Source organism: Pan troglodytes, chromosome 5 (genome assembly GCF_028858775.2).
Source record: "Pan troglodytes isolate AG18354 chromosome 5, NHGRI_mPanTro3-v2.0_pri, whole genome shotgun sequence".
NCBI classification, from domain to species: Eukaryota; Metazoa; Chordata; class Mammalia; order Primates; family Hominidae; genus Pan; species Pan troglodytes.
This window is the reverse complement of record NC_072403.2, coordinates 171,836,107-171,857,425: the sequence shown is the minus strand read 5'-3', so window position 1 is coordinate 171,857,425 and position 21,319 is coordinate 171,836,107. Positions and strand designations below refer to the sequence as shown.

At 48.6% G+C, this 21,319-nt stretch overlaps 1 protein-coding gene across 7 annotated transcripts in view; it reads right to left on the bottom strand.

The window, feature by feature from the left end:
• Positions 1-5,096: 5,096 nt before the first annotated feature.
• The window catches only part of PNLDC1 (PARN like ribonuclease domain containing exonuclease 1), a 20,619-nt gene continuing 4,396 nt past the window's right edge, over positions 5,097-21,319 (bottom strand). For 2 of the 7 annotated variants that reach the window (XM_009452295.5, NM_001279825.1), the window contains 13 exon segments: positions 19,885-19,985; positions 17,157-17,233; positions 16,815-16,958; positions 15,883-15,952; positions 14,192-14,277; positions 12,336-12,391; positions 9,956-10,020; positions 9,295-9,348; positions 8,654-8,696; positions 7,148-7,247; positions 6,681-6,856; positions 6,450-6,548; positions 5,097-5,347 (listed from right to left, as the gene is read on the bottom strand). In XM_009452295.5, the coding sequence (XP_009450570.1) occupies positions 5,284-5,347; positions 6,450-6,548; positions 6,681-6,856; positions 7,148-7,247; positions 8,654-8,696; positions 9,295-9,348; positions 9,956-10,020; positions 12,336-12,391; positions 14,192-14,277; positions 15,883-15,952; positions 16,815-16,958; positions 17,157-17,233; positions 19,885-19,985 (1,135 nt within the window). In that variant the 3' untranslated portion in view covers positions 5,097-5,283. 7 annotated transcript variants of the gene reach the window in all.

Below are 21,319 nucleotides of genomic sequence, written 5' to 3'. Positions count from 1 at the left end.
GTGGAACACAAAACAGTGGTCACTCTCCAGTGAAGGATGTCTCAGACAACATGAGACATGGTTGCACCAAATCAATCAACTATTTAATTACCACTTGAAGCTTTTGTTTCATGCTTAGAAAGCCCTTCTTCATCCCAAGATTAAATCGTTTTCATTTCCTTTTATATGATTTGCCTTTCTTAACCTTAAATATATGACATGTCTAATTTATTTTGGTGTAAGGACTAAAGAATTGGCTTTTTTTCCTAAACGGCTCTTTGTCCCAGATTTAATATGGTACCTTTATCACAGCAAAATTCCCAGATGCACTCAGTCTATTTCTTACCTAGATTCTATTACTATGCCAATCTCACAATGTATTAATTATAACTTTATGCCATAGTCTTATCAACATGCAATTACAAAGGCACCAATTTTGTGCACATTAAGAAAACACCAATTAAATTAACACACACCATTGACTGTAAGAAATAACCCAATCTCAACGATGTGAAAATGGTAGAAAATGCACAGCTTGGATCAATGTACTCCCATACGGCAGGTGGGACAAGTCATCTTGGTCACTTATCTTTTTCAGAAGTTTCCTGATTGTTACATTTTCCCAAATAATTTTTTTTTTTTTTTTGAGATAGAGTCTCACTCTCTTGCCCAGGCTGGAATGCAGTGGCACGATCTTGGCTCACTGCAACCTTTGCCTCCCGGGTTCAAGCGATTCTCCGGCCTCAGCCTCCTGAGTAGCTGCGAGCACAGGCATGCCCGCGCCTGGCTAATTTTTATTTTTATATTTATTTATTTATTTTAGAGATGGAGTTTCTCTGTTGTTGCCCAGGCTGGAGTGCAATGGCGCGATCTCGGCTCATTGCAACCTCTGCCTCTTGGGTTCACCACGTGATTCTCCTGCCTCAGCCCCCTCGAGTAGCTGGGATTACAGGTGCCCGCCACCATGCCTGGCTAATTTTTTGTATTTTTGTAGAGACAGGGTTTTACCATGTTGGCTAGGCTGGTCTCGAACTCCTGACTGCAGGTGATCCACCCGCCTCGGCCTCCCAAAGTGCTGGGATTACAGATGTGAGCCACTCCACCTTGCTTCCAGCTAATTTTTGTATTTTTTGGTGGAGATAGGGGCTCAACATGTTGCCCAGGCTGGTCTCGAACTCCTGACCTCATGTGATCTGCCCACCTCAGCCTACCAGAGTGCTGGGATTACAAACGTGAGCCACCATGCCTGGCCCCAGATAATTTTTAATTTGGCAAGTCACCACCATACAACAAAATGAGGTTTTAATTAGTCTTACAGTGGATTTTCAGACAAACTTATAGAAAATTACACAAAGGATTTTAGTGGTTAGAAAGTAACAGCCTTTTTTTCCCCTTAGAAAGTATCTCAAAATTTACAACCTCTACCACATACTTCATGCCAAGAAAATTAGTATTGCTGTCTCATGAGCTAAAAAGACCACAGAGAAAGAGAAAAGCTTTCTGTAGTAACAATAAATGATATGAACCTCTGTATCTTTCAGAGAAAAGGAAAGATACTTGCTATGGACTGAATGTTTGTGTTTCCCCCGAATTCCCAGGTTGAAATCCTAACCCCTAAGGGGATGGTCTTAGGTGAGGCCTTTTGGGAGGTGATGAGGTGATGAGGGTGGGGCCCTCTTATTGGATTAGTGCCCTTACAAGAAGAGACGTGAGAGAGATGTTTGCTGTCTCTGCCACGCCAGGATGCATCAAGAAGGCAGCCCTCCACAAGCCCAGGAAGAGAGCACTCTCCAGGAGCCAGTTCAGCTGGCGCCGGCTCTCAGAGTTCCCAGCCTCCAGAACTGTGAGAAATAAGATTCTGTTTTTTAAGCCACCCTGTCTATGGTATTTTTGTTACGGCAGCCTGAACTTAGTACCTGAAGGATGTAAAGAGAAAGATTAGCTAATTTTAAGATCATTTAAGGCTATTTCTAGTCACTTTCTTTCTCATACCAAAAATCTCACAGAAATAATTTAAACCACAAACAAGCACCAAAATTGTAAGAACAAGGACATGAAATCACATCACTTCTAAGTGATCAGGTCGTGTGGGTCAGTGAGAACACCCTGGGCTGGGCAGATTCGGAGGCTGCCATTTGTCTTTTCCCTCTGCTGCAGAAGCACATCAGTTACTCAAGGCCATTTTCAAAGCACCTCACCTGAGCAGCAGCAACAAACTCAAATCCCTGTCGAAAAACACAGCAGAGCCTCCAGCCATGGGGAGCACTGGCTTGTGAGGATACTGAGAGCCCCTGCAGGTTCCAGAACTCCACTGCCCACCTGTGCAGGGCCAGGCCAGGGGACACTGCCACACAGCACCAAGTGCTCTAGCAGGGACAGGCAAGAGGCACTCAGACAGGTTGAGCCCCCGACACCTGACAGGTACAGCAGGCAACAGTGACCTAGAACCTAGAGGAGATGTCCACTGAGCTGGGTCAAGTGGTGAGTGGCTCAGAGAAGAGGAAGAGAAACAGTGATCCCAAGGACAGACACCCGTGGGGGACCAGAGATACAGCAGGGCCCCAAATACAGAGAGAAAGGGCTTGTGGACTTGGGGCAGAATCCACAGAAGGAGCTTGGGCAGGAGAGATGACCAGATTTGCCTTCTGGAGCCCACTTATGTCCATGAGGGCCACAGCAGAAAAGGGAGAAGAGGAGGCAGGCAGGGCTCTCCCAGAACTGAGGAGACCCTGAAACTGTCTAGGTAATGTGAAGGGGGTCTGGACAGCCAGGAGGACTGCACGAAGACAGAAGCTGCCAGTGAGTGGCTGCTCAGAGGAGGGGCAGGGATCGGGGAGAGTCTAGGAGCTGCAAGTGAGTGGCTGCTCAGAGGCGGAGCAGGGAGGTGGGGAGAGTTTAGGAGCTGGAAGCTACAGCTGGGGAGGTGCTCACAACCTCCATCGAGGCAGGTGAGTTGGAGGGAAAGTGATCCATCCTGCCTGTGTGGAGCTTGGCGTGTCTGTGGGAAAATCTAGAGGCTCAGTAGGTGAACTAGGACCCAGGAGAGAGACGTTAGCTGAGAACAAACTTCAGAGTCATGCTGGGGCCCGGCACTGTCACGGCGGATGGTGCCAGGTCCTTGAACACCAACATCTAAAGGGCCAGGGGAAGAGTTGAGGGCAATCGAGAAGAGAGTGACCAGAGACTTGGGGAGAGCGTCCAGAGGAGCTGCACCACCCAGGGCCGTGGAGGAGTGAGAGGGAAGCCAGGGAGCCCTAATGACTGGCTGGGCCCCGGACAGCAGGGGCGGGAACGATGGAAAGCACGTGCTCGAAAGCCTGGGTGGAGAGGGAAAGACCAGCTGGGCCACAGGGAGAGGGGATAGAGTTAGGGAAGGAGAGAAGAATGGCTGGCTTTTTGCCTTGTTTCGGTTTTATTCATTTACTGATTGGAGGGAGACCTGCAGGTAAAACACAGCCTTGAAGAGCTAGGGGAGCGGGGAGAGCACCTTGGGAGAGACTCAGAGCCTGCCTCGTTCCCTCACCGCCATCTAGGCAGGGCAAGAGCTGCTAACGGCAGGAGGCCCCGAACCACTCAGCATTTCTGAGCAGTGCCCTGGTCAGCAGCGCCTGAGCACTGCTCAGAAAGTAAACTTGATCAGCAAAGCCTGGCTGTGGCACAGCTTCCAGCTCTTCCAGCTCAGGGCTGCCCTAGGCAACAGCAGGCACGACACAGGGCTGTGGGGTCAGCCAGGTCACCATGGACATGAGGACCCTGCCCATAGCATGGTGCACCGAAGGGCATGCACCAGGTGCCCAGTGAAGACACGCTGAACAGAGAAGAGGTGAATGAACAAGGCCTTACGAAAGTGCTGTGTGCCTCCAACTCCAGAGCACTGTGGAACAGCTTACAGCGCCCGGCCCTGCTCCACCGCTGGGATGCCAAACAGCCCTCAAGACAGGCAGCTGAGAGGGGCTCGCAAGAGTACTTAAAGCAGGGCTTACCCAAACACAGTCAAGCCCAAAGCCCATGAAAGAAAAGTGGAATTCTCAGCGAAGTTACGTTCAATCAGCCTGGCGTGGTGGCTCACGCCTGTAATCCCAGCACTCTGGGAGGCTGAGGCAGAAGGATGGCCTGAAGCCAGGAGTTCAAGATCAGCCTGGGCAACATAGGGAGACCCCATCACTACAAAAACAATTGTTTTAGATTAGTCATGTGTGGTGGCATGTATCCGTGGTGCCAGCTACTCGAGAGGCTGAGGTGGGAGGATTGCTTGAGCCCTGGAGGTAGAAGCTGCAGCCGCAGTGAGCCACAATTGTGCCACTGCACTGCAACCTGGGCGACAGAGACCCTGTCTCAAAACAAGTTACTTTCAATGAAAAAAAACCAACCAAACAAACAAAAAAAATACCCAACACCCTGACACTGCCCTGACAATGCGGTTTGAGCAGATGAGGAAACAGCTGCTGTTCCGAGTGTGGCGTGGCCGGTCAGATCATAAGTCGCAAAGGATCCTGTAGGGCCACTGGGCCCCTCACCCCTCAGGAAAGGGGTGCGACCTCTGGAAAAGCAGTTCCCAAACCCCCCTGTGGACAGCTACCACCACTAACGCTTGTTTCTCTAAAGGAAAAATGTCTCCCAGGCTAAATTTCAATCAGCTTTGCAGAGCCCGCAAGTGAAGCTCCAGGTTGAGCAAAGAGCCCAGCCGAGTCGAGATCCCCACAGAGAAAAGTTACCGAGAAAGCTGAGTGTAGTGCAGACCACTGCGGAGGACACAGTGTCCCATTGTGCCAACATCGAAGGTGCACACCGTGGCTGCGGGTCATTGTTTCTAAATGCACGTGGATGTCTTACGGTTTATAACACTTGTCAAAAATGTCCCCAGTGCACACGACTTCCCCTCTTCCAAGCTTCACATCCTTCCTTTACTAAACTTAGGAAGGCCATTTCTCAGAACTAAGTCAACAACAGCCAATAATAAGCCATTAGTTTTTCCCCCAGAAATAACGTCCCCTTTTCTTCATCTGGTGTCCAGCTCCTAGCACAATGACCTGCTCCTGAGACATTAGCTTAAATCTCGAGGTGCTGACTGCTCCGCCTGCATTTATAGCAAGAAAAGTTCTGACTACACATACAGGTACGATATCTAAGGACTGATTTATCATTGAGAGTGTTGACAGAATTTCACGTTCAGGACATAACAGAATTTCTAGAAAATACCAAACAGATCCATCTGCAAACAGAATCTGATTTACACGAACACACCCAGCACACCTCCCAGAGAGCATGGGGACCCGAGGGTGGCCGCAGGAGGCCTCGCTGCGCTCAGGGACCAGATCTTCCAAGGATGAACGCGAGAAGGGCCCAGGCAGTCACTATGCCACAGACTCTGCAAGACAATGACACGTGTCAGTGGCCGGGGCACCCAGCAGGCCGAGAGGCACCGACACAGGCTTGCCCCTCCTCCTTCCCAGCCCCGTGCACTCAGATGTTCTTTCTCTCTGTCACTCTCCCGATGACAACACTGAACTTCTGCCTCTCGAGGTCAGGCTGGCTCTGGGATGCAAACCGCAGGTTGAAAGAAAAAGGGTTTGCCTCGGAGCTCACTGTGCTTCCTCAGCAATGCTGTTTTCTAACGGATGTGCCCCTAACCCGCAAGCCAGAACCTCACCCAGCTCAACTGACAGCAACTCTGCCTTTCCAGCTTGTTCAGGACTCAAACCCTGGATTCGCACTTGATCCTTCTCTGGTCTGTCGCTGACTCCACCCCGCTGCCCCTGGCTGCACCGAGCTGTGACCCAGCTGAAGCATCTCCTTCCTGACTGCTCTCACAGCGTCTCGCCTCCACAGTCTACCCCAACACGGAAGACAACCTGAGTCGGGTTATAGACCTTCTTGCTGTAACTTCCGCGATTCCCTCTCTCCTGAGAGAAGCCCACGTCCTCCCTGGGTGGCCCCCAGCTGGGGGGCACTGGTTCCTTCTCCTGCATCCCCCTCCTTGCTGTTTTGCTCACAATGGCCTCTCCCCGTGACTCTCCGGGCGCCTCCTGACTGGAAGGCTCCGTCCTGCTGCCCCCTCCGCCTGGCTCACTCCAAGTCTCTAATGAGGACCCCCATCAGCTCCTTTGAACTGCAGCCTGCCACCCACTCCTGACCCTTCTCTCATTTTTAATAAACACTTGTCACCCAACACATTATAGGGTCCATTTGTTTATCCTGTTTGTCTCCCCCAGCACGTGAGCTCCATGAGAGCAGGGATTTTCTGCTTCACTGACGAGGCCCTAGAACTACGATGGTGCCCAGCACAGCAGGTGCTCGACAGACACGCGGCATCACTGAAGGACATTCAGGGCACCACACTCGTCAACACAACCCCCTTGGCAACACACACCAGCAAGTGAGCTGTGCTCGAGTCAGACCACGCTGGGATGCTGGGACCCCCGGCACTCCAGGACCCCAGGACAGGCAGGTGGCCTCAGCCTGTCACTTACTGGAGCAGGCAGTTGACGTTTGGGGAGTGCCTCCAGTAGCGGTACAGGGAGATGCACAGGGTCGGGTGGTCCCGGTACTCCTTCAGGATGTTCCGCGCACTGCCAAAACAAGTTTGCTGTGGTCAGCCAGGCAGCAGGATGGCGCTGCCTGCTGTGATCAGGCGGGTGGAGTCAGAGAGATACAGGGATGAACGCAGGAGGGGTGGGGGACGCGGACTTAGAGGCACCTACTCCTTAAACTTATTGGTCAGGAGTAAGAACTGGCTTCTTGTGAGTCGCCTGACATCAAACTTGCAGAGATTCTGAAACGTATGGTAGACTTGCTGCTCGCTGACCACAGGCCACCTTTTGACGCTGAGGATGAGGATGGGAGGTCGGATACTGGGATAATCTGGACCAGAAAAATTCTAGAAAACATGCAGAACACAAGAGATTTTCCACAGTTCTTCCTGACTTCTTATCCAGTCCGAAGATCTCAAAAGAAACTAGGAAAGGCTCTGCTTGGGGCAGGGAGGGGAAGAGAAGGAAGGATGAGTCCATGTTGGCTTTGGTGGAGAAACATGAGAGGAAAGAAAAACCCAGCTCTCATCTCAGCGACCACTGAAATCCCTCTCACGAGTCCCAGAGAGCACTGGCCGCTTCCCAGCAAAGCCTCTGAACTCTGAATGGGGTGAGGGGGCCAAAAGAGATCTACTCACGATCTTCGGGACCCCCGCTCGGATGAGGTTCACTTGGTTCACGTAAGGAGCCAGCACGTCAAGGTACTGAGGAAAGGATGACTTGGGCACGGGGTCGATGCTGCAAGGACAGAAAACCCCAAAGCTGTCGGGCGCACGGAAGTTCATCCACTTCCTCGGCCACAGCCAAGAATCCGGTGACAGAACAGGAGAAGGACACTCCCTCGGACGGCTCTCCCTCCCTCCTGCCCTCACAAGTCTTGGGGCTCTGGTTGGGTGCTTCCCCAGCTGGCAAGTCTAAAAGCATTCTCCGTGGCCACATAGAAGAAGAGCTTCCAGACAGTCACCATCTGCTGGTGATGGTTTGGTGAGGGTCCCACTGGTGACAAACAGCAATAGGCTCAGAGAATCAGCGCGAGGCCATTATTCAGAGAAAGCCCCATGCTGTCCCCCCTTGGTAAGACATTACCTTTGATTCCAAAAGGGCATCCCTCATCCCACAGCCTCCTCCCACTGCCAGTGCCCCCTCTGTCCAGGGAGCACACACACCTGAGCGTAGGGCCCCAGCAAAACCACGGGCCACACAGACAGGCAGGGAGGGCTTTTAGGCCATGAGGATTAAAAGAAATAAAAGATGTGTGACACCAGGCACTGAGGTGCCCCACTACTGCTAGCTCCTTCACTGTCCAGCACACACGTACTTACCAGGGGGCCCTTTAACAGTCAAACCACAAGAGAGGGGGTTAGGCTGGCACATTTAAGAAATAAGCTTCCCATCCATGTGTCACAGAACTTTTGTATTTATAACATCCACTGCTAAAATGGACAAATATAGGCAGTACCCAAGTTAATAGATTATAGTCCAAAAAGATATTTCTACATCAATCCCAAAGCACACATTAGAATTTTGATGGGCTCCTTCACCTGGCTGGCTAAGTCCTACTTAACTAACGTGCATGCCAAGGACGGTGCTGTAGCGTGCACGCTGCTAATGTGTTTCTGGTGCCTACGTGCCCAGGGCTGCAGGCATCAAAGATGGTGTTGCCATGGGGAAATGCACTGAAGATTCCAATGTGGGGTTCCACTAATCTCTCCCTAGCCTATGTGCCCCCAACAAAGGATATGTCATTCATTGACCTGAACACTTTCTCCTCATACCTCACTGTTGCTTACATGGCTATAAGAAAGCAAGTGAGAGACAATCAAGCACACACCAGGCTGGGAAGGACTGAGACAGGTGTCAGAACCTAAGCCTAACCCCACTGCCTTGGCCTCCTGACATCTGCGGGGATGAGGGGGCCAGGACCCATACAGGCAGGCACAGGGGTGGTAGGAAGGGCTACTCCTGTGGCACAGGGCCATTTGTGGGCTGCTGCCCAGTCAGGGACAAGATTTCTATACCAGTGACACCTCACATTCTCCCTCCTTTGGTAGAACCCTGGGACTGGAGAGGTGTTGGCTTCCAGCAAGGGCTCAATAAATCCTGACCACCAATTGAATAATAGGATGAAAAGAAAGAACACTTACTGGTATATCTTCTGTAGAAGCAAGTGTGCCACTTTCAAAAGAACTAGGAAGGAAAAAAGACAGAAATGCAATAGAGCTTATCAAAATGTGCATGCTTATGCTTTATCTCATTATGTGCAAGCCAATCTGAAATAAATGCAGAATCTAGGGACGGCAGGGGCATACTGCCAACAAAAAGTGAGTCTCCAGCTGGGTGTGGTGGCTCATGCCTGTAATCCCAGCACCTTGGGAGGCCGAGGCGGGTGGATTGCTTGAACCCAGGAGTTTGAGACCAGCCTGGGCAGCATGGTGAAACCCCATCTCTACAAAAAATACAAAAATTAGCCAGGCGTGGTGGCATGCACCTGTATTCCCAGCCAGGCATGGTGAAACCCCATCTCTACAAAAAATACAAAAATTAGCCAGGCGTGGTGGCATGCACCTGTATTCCCAGCCAGGCATGGTGGCATGCACCTGTAGTCCCAGCTACTCGGGAAGCTGAGGTGGGAGGATCACCTGAGCCCAGGAGGTAGAGGCTGCAGTGAGCCGAGATCCTCACCACTGTACTCTAGCCTGGGCAACAGACTGAGACCCTGTCTCAGGAAAAAAAAAAAAAAAAAAAAAAAAAGTGAGTTTCCTTTTAAAGGAACCGCAATCCTTACCTGACCCACAGAGGAAGGCATCATACGCGGCTTCGTGGGGGCACTTTGTCTCAACTGAGGCATTTTCCACCAGGAGGAGAGAGAATTGAGTAGTCATTAGAAACACGCCCCATCCTAGCTCACCATCCACAGTGGCTGCGGCTCATACAACCTCCCATGGTCCTGCATACCCTTCTCCAGGCCCACACACCAACTTCACCTTGGTCCTCCCCACGGTGGAGAAAGCCCCAAGATCAGAGCTGCCTTATAGACTAAGGACCACATTAAGGAGGAAACGGACAACTCCCAGGGCTCTTGGATGCATTCTGGGCTTGCTCATTTGGGGCAGGAGTTACATGGAGTAAGCAGAGTGAAGGAAAACCCCACACAAACCTCCCCTCCCCTGCTGTCTGGGGTGGGGCAGGGGGAGAGGTGGGGGGAAGGGGAGGGGTGTGGGGGGAGAGGGGAGGGGTTTGGGGGGGCGGGGAGGGGTGTGGGGGGCGGGGAGGGGTGTGGGGGGGCAGGGAGGGGTGTGGGTGGGGCAGGGGGAGGTGGGGGGGAGGGGAGGGGTGTGGCGGGGGGATGGGGAGGGGTGTGGGGGAACCAGGGTCAAGGACAAGCTCAGCTGAGCACCTCAGCACTCTGCCGACTGTGCAAGGATTATGGGCTCATGGGAACGTACCATATTTCTCACACCTGCTCGCGTGAACAATCTCTGGTCCAGAATTCTTGGTGGGATTCAAGTCACTATTGGAAAAGAAAAATAGAATAAAAAACAATTTGCTGAAAGTAATCCCTTCTTGTATTCCCCCTCAGTCCCTTAAGTTAATATAAATTTTTTAAATGTACTGAGGACATATCTTTAAGGTGCAAATCTAAGCATGGACAGGTAAGATCTTAGTAACTGGACAACAGGAAAGGGGAAAGAACAATGGTGCAGGAGGCCCCAGTGGAGTTACTCCAGGCATTTATCAAATGCTTCACTTGAGCCCAGGCACCAAGATAGACAAGATACTGTCTCTGTCCTCCGGAGCTGTCTAGTGGCCTGTCTAGCGACAACTACAGAGACAATTATGCCTGTCTCTTGTAAACGCAAGGCCTGAGGCATGACAGTCACGCCAGGACCCTGCAGGCTTCTGGAGGCAGACAGCACTCATGGAGAGTCCCAAACCACATGATCCAATGGAGTTCAAGGAATGGGGAGACGGCAGGCATTTCGAGCAGGCAAAGACAGTGAGGAAAAGGAGGAGGTCTGACCCCAGGAGCGGTGAGCTGAGAAGTGGGGCTGAAGCCTTTGTGTGAAGGGAGGGCCAAGAGGGTGGGGAGGAGCCCCTACAACAGGCAGGGGCTTCAGAAACCACAGAAAGACTGATCAGAAAAAAGAGCCCATTCAAATTCACATTCTAGATCATCACTCAAGGGGCGGTGTGGGGTATGAAGAGGGCAGGCCACAAGGCTGGGACACCACTCAGGGGCTACTACCACAGTTCCTTGGTTGGAATGAAAAGACAATAATCCTGAGAATGCAGAGAAAGGAGAGGTTTGAGAGACTTACAGGGTCAAGTCCATAAAACTTGACTCAATAGATGTGAGCAACTCAGCTCTGTGACCCCTTCTAGGTCTTGGCTCCAGGACCTGGGTGAATGGAGATGGCGTGTGACAAGGAAACCTTTGCTTCACTGGTTTTCAATAAGATGTTCTGGAACCTCATGTGCTTAGCCTCCTGACCCCTAATGTCCCCATCTGTAAAACAGGCATCGTCGTCGTGGGTGTGCCATGAGCTGTCCTTTAGGATTGGGATAGTTGTCAACAGCAGCTAAGGTTCAACAGACCTGGACTACATGCAAGGGGCTGTTCTAAGTCCTTCCACATCTACAAACTCATTTAATCCTCACAACAACCTTGGAGTTACACACTATTTTCTCATCTCACAGATAATCTCTCTGTGCCTCAGTTAAACTAAGTAATTCTCTCAAGGTCACTCACAGAACCAGTGAGTGGCAAAGCTGGGATTTAAACCCAGGAAGCCTGGAATCAGAGCCTGTGCATTTACAACAAAGCTCTCTCCCCGCTTTGCCCTCTCATGCACACACAGTCCTCAGTATCATGCCTAGTACCATCAAGACTTCTGAATTTGCAGGCACTAGAGTGTGCTTGAGGGACAGAGAGGAGGGTCAAGTTGAAGGTGCCCATAGGTCATGTAGGGTGGGAACATCAAGAAGACAGCTGGTAAACGCAGTGTCCTAGATGCTGAGGTCTGGACCGCAGCCGTACACAGGAGCTGGGAGTTGAAGCCCAGGGGTTGGACGAGGCCACATGGGAGCCTGGGAATGAGCAGGAACACGGTTGAGGAGGGGCCCTTGAGAGAAAACTTAGGAGACAGGTAGAGAACACGAATCACAAGGAATGGGTTTAAAAAAATCGCACACACACATCCAGAACAGGGTGCCATCCCTGTTCCAAACGCCTCTCGGGCCTCGTCCTGCTGACTGGGGACAGACCGGCGGCTCTGGGTGCCCCTGCGGAGAGCAGAGTGAAGGAGACAAGGCCCTGCCTGCCGTGGGCTGAGAGAAGAGGAGCGTGGAGAGTTCAGGAGGCTTTGTCGTTAAGTTGGGAGAACACTTGTTGATGTGGAAGGAAATGAGAGGGAGACAGAAAGAGGTGGAGACACCCCGGGAAGGGGCAGGTAGGGGTGGGGAGTTGCTGAGCAGGGGTGAAGGTGACGAGTAGGTGGCAGCTCCTCCTGCCTGGCCTTGCACAGGGAAGGTGCTCCATTTGCTGGTGACGGGGGCGAGACAATGAAAAAGGGGACAGTAATCACGCAACTGTTTGAGGGGCAGGGGTTGAGAGATTTCCTGTCTCTGGCTTCTCTCTCTTTGGAAACGGAGGCAAGAGGGTCATGGGAGGAAGGGGGCCATGAAGCAGGAGGAGCTGGAGGAGACCAAGCCCCAAGCAGGCATCACTGTGAATGGTGGGCGCGCCTAGAGAGCCCGAAGGCCTGCGGGGCACAGGGAGGCCACCAAGGCCGCTCCAGCAGTAGCGTCAGGAATCGCCGTCCTCACCTGTTCAGGACTTCATAGACTTCCGAAAGATTCGACACCCTCGGGAAATTCATCTCCTACAATGATGGAAAACAAACCAGAGGAAAACATTTAAGCTTTTGTTTATTCTCTGTTTCAGGCAGTACCAAATGGTCATTAAAACAGCCTGGAAAATGCTCACTCCTACAACCTCCTCTTTCTCTTCAAATGGTGCAACCATCCTTATTCCTTAGTTAGGATGTCAGGGTACGCAGTATTCCTGGGTTTCCTAGAAGGACTCTCAAAAACCCAGGCTAGAAAAAAACTCTACACACACTATCTCCCTTAGAAAATGTGTTCAACAGATTACCCATAAACACAGGAAAGCAAGGCACGAGGACAAAGGCCAGGGACATACATGGAGCATACAGGCATTCTAAGGCCTAGAGGGCTTTGGGGCAATGCCTGGTTACTAAACCCTAAAAGTTCATAGTAGCTGGAAATATGCCAACTACAAATAATAACAGCCTCTGGGCAGAGACAGACCACACACCCCACTCCCATCTGTGTGGCTCCCTTCCTGGATAATTCACTTGTAAGGGATCACTCTAAGGCTTCACAAGATTGATCTGATGCCCCCTTCTCTGTTCTTCAGTTGTTGTTTTTTTTCCCCTTGAGACAGGGTCTTCCTCTGTTGCCCAGGCTGGAATACAGGGGTGCAATCTCAGCTCACTGCAATCTCCACTTCCCGGGCTTTAAGTGATCCTCCCACTTACGCCTCCCAAGTAGCCAGGACTGGAGGTGTGCACCAACATGCCCAGGTAATTTTTGTATTTTTTGTAGAGATGGAGTTTCACCCATGTTGCTCAGACTAGTCTCAAACTCCTGGGCTCAAGCCATTCACCTACCTCAGCCTCCCAAAATGCTGGGATTACAGGTGTGAGCCACTGTGCCTGGCTATTCTCAGCTTCGTTTCTAAGCAGCATTTAAACCAGTCGGGTCGCTTTTCTCTACGCATAGTACACAGCCTCGACTCCACAACAGAATCACCCGGGGAGCTTTAGAAATACCACCTGGCCCCACTCTAGGTCAGACAAAAAGCTGCCAGTGCAGCCTGGCTATCAGCATTTCCAACTTTCCACCTGATTCCAACATGTTGTCAGGACTGAGAACCCATGACTGGAGGGCTCAATGAAGAAGAGGTTTTCTCAAGATTCTTCAGGAGGGAACCCCCTCCCCCCAGTGCTCTGTACACATGTTGCAAATATTCCTAAGGCATGCATCAAGTTCTAAAATAAGTTGTTCTGTTGTCTGATCTAAATAAGCACAAAAACTCTATACAAATAAGTCAAAATGTGGAAACTGGAGTGAGAGAAAGGGAATAAGTCATATATAAGCTAATACAATGATGCACAGGTGCCAAAATACAAAAGGAAACTGATACTGGTTTGAAGAGAGAAAAGCATTCAAGGAACAACTTTAAAAAACACAAGTGGCAGGCCGGGCGCAGTGGCTCACCCCTGTAATCCCAGCACTTTGGGAGGCCGAGGCGGGTGGATCATGAGGTCAGGAGATCAAGACGATCCTGGCTAACATGGTGAAACCCCGTCTTTACTAAAAATACAAAAAAATTAGCAGGGCATGGTGGTGCGCACCTGTAATCCCAGCTACTCAGGAGGCTGAGGCAGGAGAATCGCTTGAACAAGGGAGTCAAAGGTTGCAGTGAGCTGAGATCGCACCATTGCACTCCAGCCTGGCTTTGAGAGCAAGACTCCCTCTCAAACAAAACAAAACAAAAAAAACAAAAAAAACACAAGAAAAAAAACCCCACAAGAGAAAGCTAAGTGTTACTGGTATGGAAAAAGCAGTTCTTAACCCAAAGCAGTTCTATTCATTACCTTCCAGATATCCTTTGTTACGCTCTTGGTATCAATGAGAACAGGAAACAGGCTGTGGATATTCTGCTTAAACTGATTGTAGCTTTCTGAGGGGAAAAACCCAGGTAGTCAAGAGTGAATTTGTTTGTTGGCAAAAATGGGAAGGAACATTCTTGAACCTAGCTTGCCACTGGCACTGATTAATAAAGCAAACTGAAACAAAACAGGAATTGAAAACACCATTAATCCTAGCCACTAAGGATTTCTAAACTCAGATCAAGCTGCCATCACCACTTTTAATAGTAAAGGCCGAACGGTTTTCTATTAAATTCAGGATGCATTCTATTGCCAACCTTAGTTAATGTAGTTTTCGAAGCTCTAGCCGATGGGATAAGACTTAAAAATAGAAGTATTATCAGAAAGGCAGACATGATATCATTTGTAAATAATTGCTCAGAGAAAAATCCAAGAAAAAAAATCAAAAATTATAACTAGTAAAGTGTCCTGATAAAAGAAAATTTATGCAAGAACTCAGTTGGTAAAGTTATCAGTTATACCTGCACCTAAAGAGGTTTATTGCAAAACACACACACTAAAAACAAAACCCTGTGATCTCTTCCCGCTACTCTCCCATTTCCTACTCCCCAAAGGCAACCACTCGCAGTTCTTTTCCTTTTGGTATTTATTCCCATCTCTCTCGCACATGCATGGTGTGGTGTTAGACACCTCACTCCCGACCTCCCACCGGCTGAGAGGGTGATGACCCCTCTCATTCCACCTCCACACACATGCCCGTATCGCCCCACGCGCGTCATTCACAAAAGGCTCTGTGGTGGCTACAATGACTTCTCCTTTCTTGCACAGCTTTTGTTCTCCCAGCGCTTATTTTGTTGTACTTAGTTTTTTGGTGAATGCGTATTATTAATTTCACTGCTAATTCTCCAACTCTCTCAATATGCCCAAACTCAGGTGTTTCATTGTTTCTGGGGGAAATGGCTCCTAAAACTTTCTTACCCCTTGTAATCTAGACTAGTGTTCTTTGTACGTTTGTTAATTCATTTAATCTCACAACTCTGATATTGGCACTATTATCCCAATCTTACAATTAAGGTAATGTCAACTCGCTGGAGACTACGCACGTAGTGAGTGTGGGATGGATGAGATCACCAAGGCTCGAGGCCCCACTTTACCCACTAGGCTGCACCACTGAATGTCCAATAATGGAATCAACCATGAAACAGTAGGGGACAGCCAGAAGACAGTGTCACATGACACTGAAGCAGCATTTATTAGGTTTTTAACAACATAAAATAATGCTTTGGGTAAGTGGAAAAAAAGCCAAACAAAAATCAAATAGTGTAATCAAATATATAAAAATTCAGGATACTAGCTGATTAAAGGTGACTTCTGACTTCATGCATTTCTGATTTTGCCAAGTTTCATACAATAACTCTGAACAGCTTCAGTAATGGGGAGAGGGGTATCAATTCAAATTTAAATTTTTTCCCCCTTGACAAAGTCTCCTGGTTTTCCACTCTGGGGAGACAGTAACAGATCAGAGTACAGGCCTCTGCCCGAACTCTCCAGAAACCTGCAGACACTGGGGAGGAATGGGCATTTTAGGAGCTGCCTCAGGGGTATGATTGTGTACCAATCCCTCTGCCAGATGGCAAACTAGCGTGAAGGAAGAGAAATGACAGGTTTGCCCCTACCTGGGAGGGGTCTGAAGAACTTCTCATGGAGGTGCAGCAGGTCCATCATCATATTATGTCCCACTAAGGGCTACTTGGAGTAAATCAACAGGTGAGAGAAAATAAAAAAATGTAATCCAGACACTACAGACTAACAGTTTCTTGCAAAAGATATAGCGTTAGAACCCACTGCAATTCTCATCACTTGACAGTTCCATTCTAACCTTCCTTTGCCTCCGTGAAAGGTAGTTCAACCGCTTAAACGCCAGCAAAAAGAAAAAAGAAAACAATTCACAAGTAGGAGGCACGTAAGGCAGGGTCTGCACTGGAAACCTATACTGTGAAGCAGGCACTTGCAGTTTCCCCAGAGAGTCTTAGGTCAGTTAGTACTGAAATTCCTGTGTTACGGAAAGGAGCAGAGAAGTCGTACTGTTTCTTATGGATACTCTTGCCCCAAATTAACCTATCATGATTTGGTGAAAGCAAGGTTAGATCCAGGAAGCTAGTTATAAATGAGAGGGAAGGCCAGGTGCAGTGGCTCATGCCTATAATCCCACCATTTTAGGAGGCCAAGGCAGGCAGATTACTTGATCCCAGGAGTTCGAGACCACCCTGGGCAACACTGCGAGATCCCGTCTCTACCAAAAAAAAAAAAAAAAATTAGCCAGGTATGGTGGCATGTGCCTGTAGTCCCAGCTACTCAGGAAGCTGAGGTATGAGTTTCACTTAAGCCTGGGAGGTCAAGGCTGCAGTGAACCGTGTTCATGCCACTGCACTCCTTCCTGCCTGGGTGACAGGTGAGACGCTATCTGAAAGTAAAACATGAAAAAATTCATGAGAAGGAATCACTTATCTCAAAGAATTTTATCTTGTTGTTGAAGGAGCCTTTAGTATCTATGACCAGAAATACTAAAGACTGCCTTTAGGCCAAGAAAAGAGACATGTTTTCCTACCTTCTGGGCTTTCACCAGCATTTGGAAAAAGACAGAAAAACCCCTTGCTGAGAGAAGAATATTTTCCTTCCAACAGCTCTCTCGGTCACAAGAGGTGTTCTGAAGATACCAACGATGTTGTTTACTCACTTTCTTCACTACCACCTGAAAAGCAGGGACAAATTCCCTGAATCCTGGGTTACTAGGAATGAGGCCTAAAGAAATGGCTCTGCATCTCTAAACAAAAGGAAAGGGGGAAAAACTAGCAGCATGCAAGATAAAAGCTTTTCAGAGGCCAGATTTGGCCAATTATGAGAGAGAAACAATGGAGCCACTGATGCCCCGTTCTCAGTGAGAACTCACCCCCTCATCTTTCAGCACCGTCCAGATGTTGGGGAGAGCCTGCCTCAGCACCAGTTGGACCTCAAAGGCCTGGAAGCCTGCAGCAGGGAAACACAGGGGCACACAGCACCTGGAACCGTGTGGCATGTTCCCCACAAGAGAAGCCCCGGAGGAGAAGCTGAGATGGAAAGGTCAAGTGGAAAGGCAGCTTGAAGGGTGCCCAAGCCCATGAGCCATGTGGCAGGGCCTGGCCTGTCATGATGGGATCTGGGGCAGCATTCTAAGAGTTTTTTTTTTTTTTTTTTTTAATCTCAGGGCCACTTTTAAGTTGGGGATGCCATAGAGCTTGTGTTTATGTGAGTTACAGCTATTGATATTAAACATGTTAGAAATTAAAACTCTTACATTTAAAGAAGTTTTTTAAGTAACAAAAACCCATTATACATGAACAAAAATAACACTTATAAAAAATAACTATTTTCTAAAACAAAAACTTAGCGAGAAGAGTGACACTGTTCTACATTTTTGCAAATCTCTAACATTTGGCTGGAATGTTGTATCGGCATTTGCATCCAATCTGTTGATATGTTGTGATCACTGAAACATAAGAAAATCCAGCCTCACGGCTGGGCGCGGTGGCTCATGCCTGTAATCCCAGCACTTTTGGAGGCTGAGGAGGGCGGATCACCTGAGGTCAGGAGTTCGAGACCAACCTGGCCAACACGGTGAAACCCTGACTCTACTAAAAATACAGAAATTAGCCAGGCATGGTGGCAGATGCCTGTAATCCCAGCTACTCAGGAGGCTGAGGCAGGAGAATCCCTTGAACCTGGGAGGCGGAGGTTGTAGTGAGCCAAGATGGTGCCACTGCACTCCAGCTTGGGCAACAGAGTAAGACTCCTTCTCAAAAAAAAAAGAAAAAAAAAATCCAGCCTCAAGCAGATATGTAGGTGGAAAAGGGAACAGAATTACTAGCCTTATCAAATGACTTTGGATATTCTTTAAAACTGTACCAAACTCAACAAGTCGTAGTTTCTTAAAGATTAATTGCACTGTGGAATCTGAAACCATCATTAATGAGTTTTATTGTACTGCTACATTACAATCCACTGGCCTATCTCACACCTAGAATAGATCTCTTATCTATGAGATAAGATAGCGCACAATAGTAACATTATGTGCTAGTAATCTGGAAAATGCTGGTTGGCAGGGTTATGTAGGTCTCCCAAATGTTTGCACATTTTATTACACAATACCAACAGAAGACATTGGAAAATATGATCACTGATCTCATCAGAAAGGTTGTGGTACTGGGAAGCTGTCAAGCTTACGGTGGCACATGTAAATTCTTCAAAATTCCAGTTGATTGAAAGCTGTAATTTTATCACTAGGAAATACTGCAAGTTATCTTCCTTGAAGTGACAGGCTTTTTTTTTTCCTTTGAAACAGAGTCTCATTGTGTTGCTCAGGCTGGAGTGCAGTGGCATCATCTTAGCTCATTGCCTTGGCCTCCCAAAATGCTGGAATTACAAGCATGAGTCACTGTACCCGGCCAACAAGCTCTTTTCATTGAGAAAATGATTGTGAAACCTTCAAGTCTAAGCAACCAATCAGTTCTTTCCAGTAAAAATGATATTTCATGGGGCCGGGTGCGGTGGCTCATGCCTGTTATCCCACCACTTTGGGAGGCCAAGGTGGGAGGATCACCTGAGGTCAAGAGTTTGAGACTAACCCGGCCAACATGGTTAAACCCCATCTCTACTAAAAATGCAAAAATTAGCCGGGCATGGTGGCGGGCACCTGTAATCCCAGCTACTCAGGAGGCTGAGGCAGGACAATCACTTGAACCCAGGAGGCGGAGATTGCAGTGAGCTGAGATCGTGCCATTGCACTCCAGCCCGGGCAACAAGAGCAAAACTATATCTTCAAAAAAAAAAAAAAAAAAAAAAAGGCAGCTAATTCAGCTCTCAAAAGACTGCACAAGCACTTTTCCTTGACACTGTATTTTGGCACACACCTAAGGAATGTTTTATGCATACTTATTTTTTACATACCTATATTGACATATATTTAAAAGATGAGTAATCAAAAGATTGAGATTTAATACAACCAAGAATATTACTTTTTCATCAAGGAGGCTGCTAGTAAGATTGGCCTTTCCATTTTTAACTGAGAGTAAGTGGTAATGAAGAACACGGTATGATGCTCCTGCCTTAATGTGTGCTGAGATGCCAGCAGCTTTGTCCGACATCGCTTGGGCACCAATGCAAATGGCACAATGACAACAGCAAGTACAGCTGAGGGATACTTGGAAAACCATTTTGACCTCACATACCCATTGGAAAGGGTCCCAGAGACTCTAGGATCCATAGACCAGCCTCTGAGAGCTGCTAAGCTACGGCGTGTTCACTGTGGCTCCACACCACATGGTGGGGGAAAAGCTTAGTGATTAACAAAAGTCAAGATAATACAGGGCACCCAGGACTGAGATAAAAGGAATGGCTCAGGAATGGAACTTGACCTTCTCAGCCTTGAAACCCAAAGTATGTCAAAAGCCTTCAACGTGTGAATGCAGGTCAGAACTTTAACCACAAAGACTCTGTAACTGCCAAACAAATGCTGGCATCAGACTCAGTCATGAGGCACTTGGGACCAGGATCCCAAGAAAGGGTGTGTTTCCCCCAACTCCTGGCAGGTGACAGTGACCTGTCCCAATGCTCCTGCGTTGGGAGGAACAGCCCCTGCCTACCAGTGATCCCAGGAAGAGTCATCCAGTCGCCTTCCTTGGCCAGCTCCAGCCACCGCGTCACTTGGTCAATCACCACCTTGATTTGGTCTTTATCCGGAGAGCTGAAAATGGGCGCATGAAAGTGAACATGTCAGAGAAAAACACATCAGAACCGCAAGACTATGTTAACATGAGAGCAGTTTCTGAACCCTCTGGTTTTCATGTTGCAATCTACAAAGAAAATGGACCAAAAGAAGACGATTTCTTCTCTGAAGCTCTTATGCAATAGGAAGCCAAACAATTGGAAGAATAGCCCACAACCTTCCATAGGATCCAGGCATATATTCAATCCCCTCCTGCTTCACTAGGATGTATGGAGGAAAAGCTATTGGTATCTAGCCAATACCAAGCATTGCTATCAGGACCGTCTTCTTTATTCAGCTTTCAGGGGTGATAAAGTCTCTATCTGGGATAATCAGGAAAAGACAAGGACTTTGGTAAACACATTGCCTCTTGCATCAGAAACAGAACCTAATATCATTTTGAGATAAGGAAAGGCCTTTCTCCAACTCTTGAAAATGAAAGAAGGTTAAAAATTCAACTTGTTTTTCCCTTACAAAAAGCTACATTTTTATATGAAAACCAGCAGGAAAAATACAAAGAGACAAAAATTCCTCCAACATAACAGAATTATCTGGAAGAGATCATCACTCATCGCATTTCAGATGTTCATTTAATCTCCCCCTTTCCTGATAAAGGCAAAGAGCTTCCATACCTTGTTCAAACCCACACCTAGCTGACAGCACTTGGCTCCAGGTGAGGGTACCAGCCCCAAGGCCCCCGGTCCGTCTACCCACAATGCTGTTGCTCTCGCTGTGGTCACTCCTGACCCCAGCTCTACAGGAATACGAGGTTTTGGAGACTGGGGCTGGCACAGACAGCCAAAGTAAAAAGGCAGAGGTCCCGGCCTAGGGGAGCAGGGTCAGGCACAGCAGTGCAGACACAGCCTAACCAAGGCACACATCTGAAGTCAGTGCCCAGTATGACTGGCACAGTCAAGGTTGCCCGAGAGATATCCTTGAAAAATCCCTCAGAAGATCACATGGGGGATCAACATAACATCTCACAGCAAGTCCAACAGAACGATTTCTTCTCCTCTAGCACTGGAATGGAATTCTTGTTTCTTTGAGTTCCAAATTAGGAGTCAGTTTCTTTTTCTTTTTAAACACTGAAACTCACACTCAACGCAGTGAGAGGTTCATGAGGGAGTGGAACATGATGGAGACAGGTGAAAGCCATTCTCAGTTGGGGCACAGGGAGAGCAGTGCCAGCTGCACAGGCAGCTGAAGCCATCCCTGCCAAGCATGGATGGAGGTCACCACACTCCTGGAAACAGCAGGCCCGCCCACGGGAAATGCAGACAACAGCAACAAGGAAACAAAAAGGCACCTGGAGA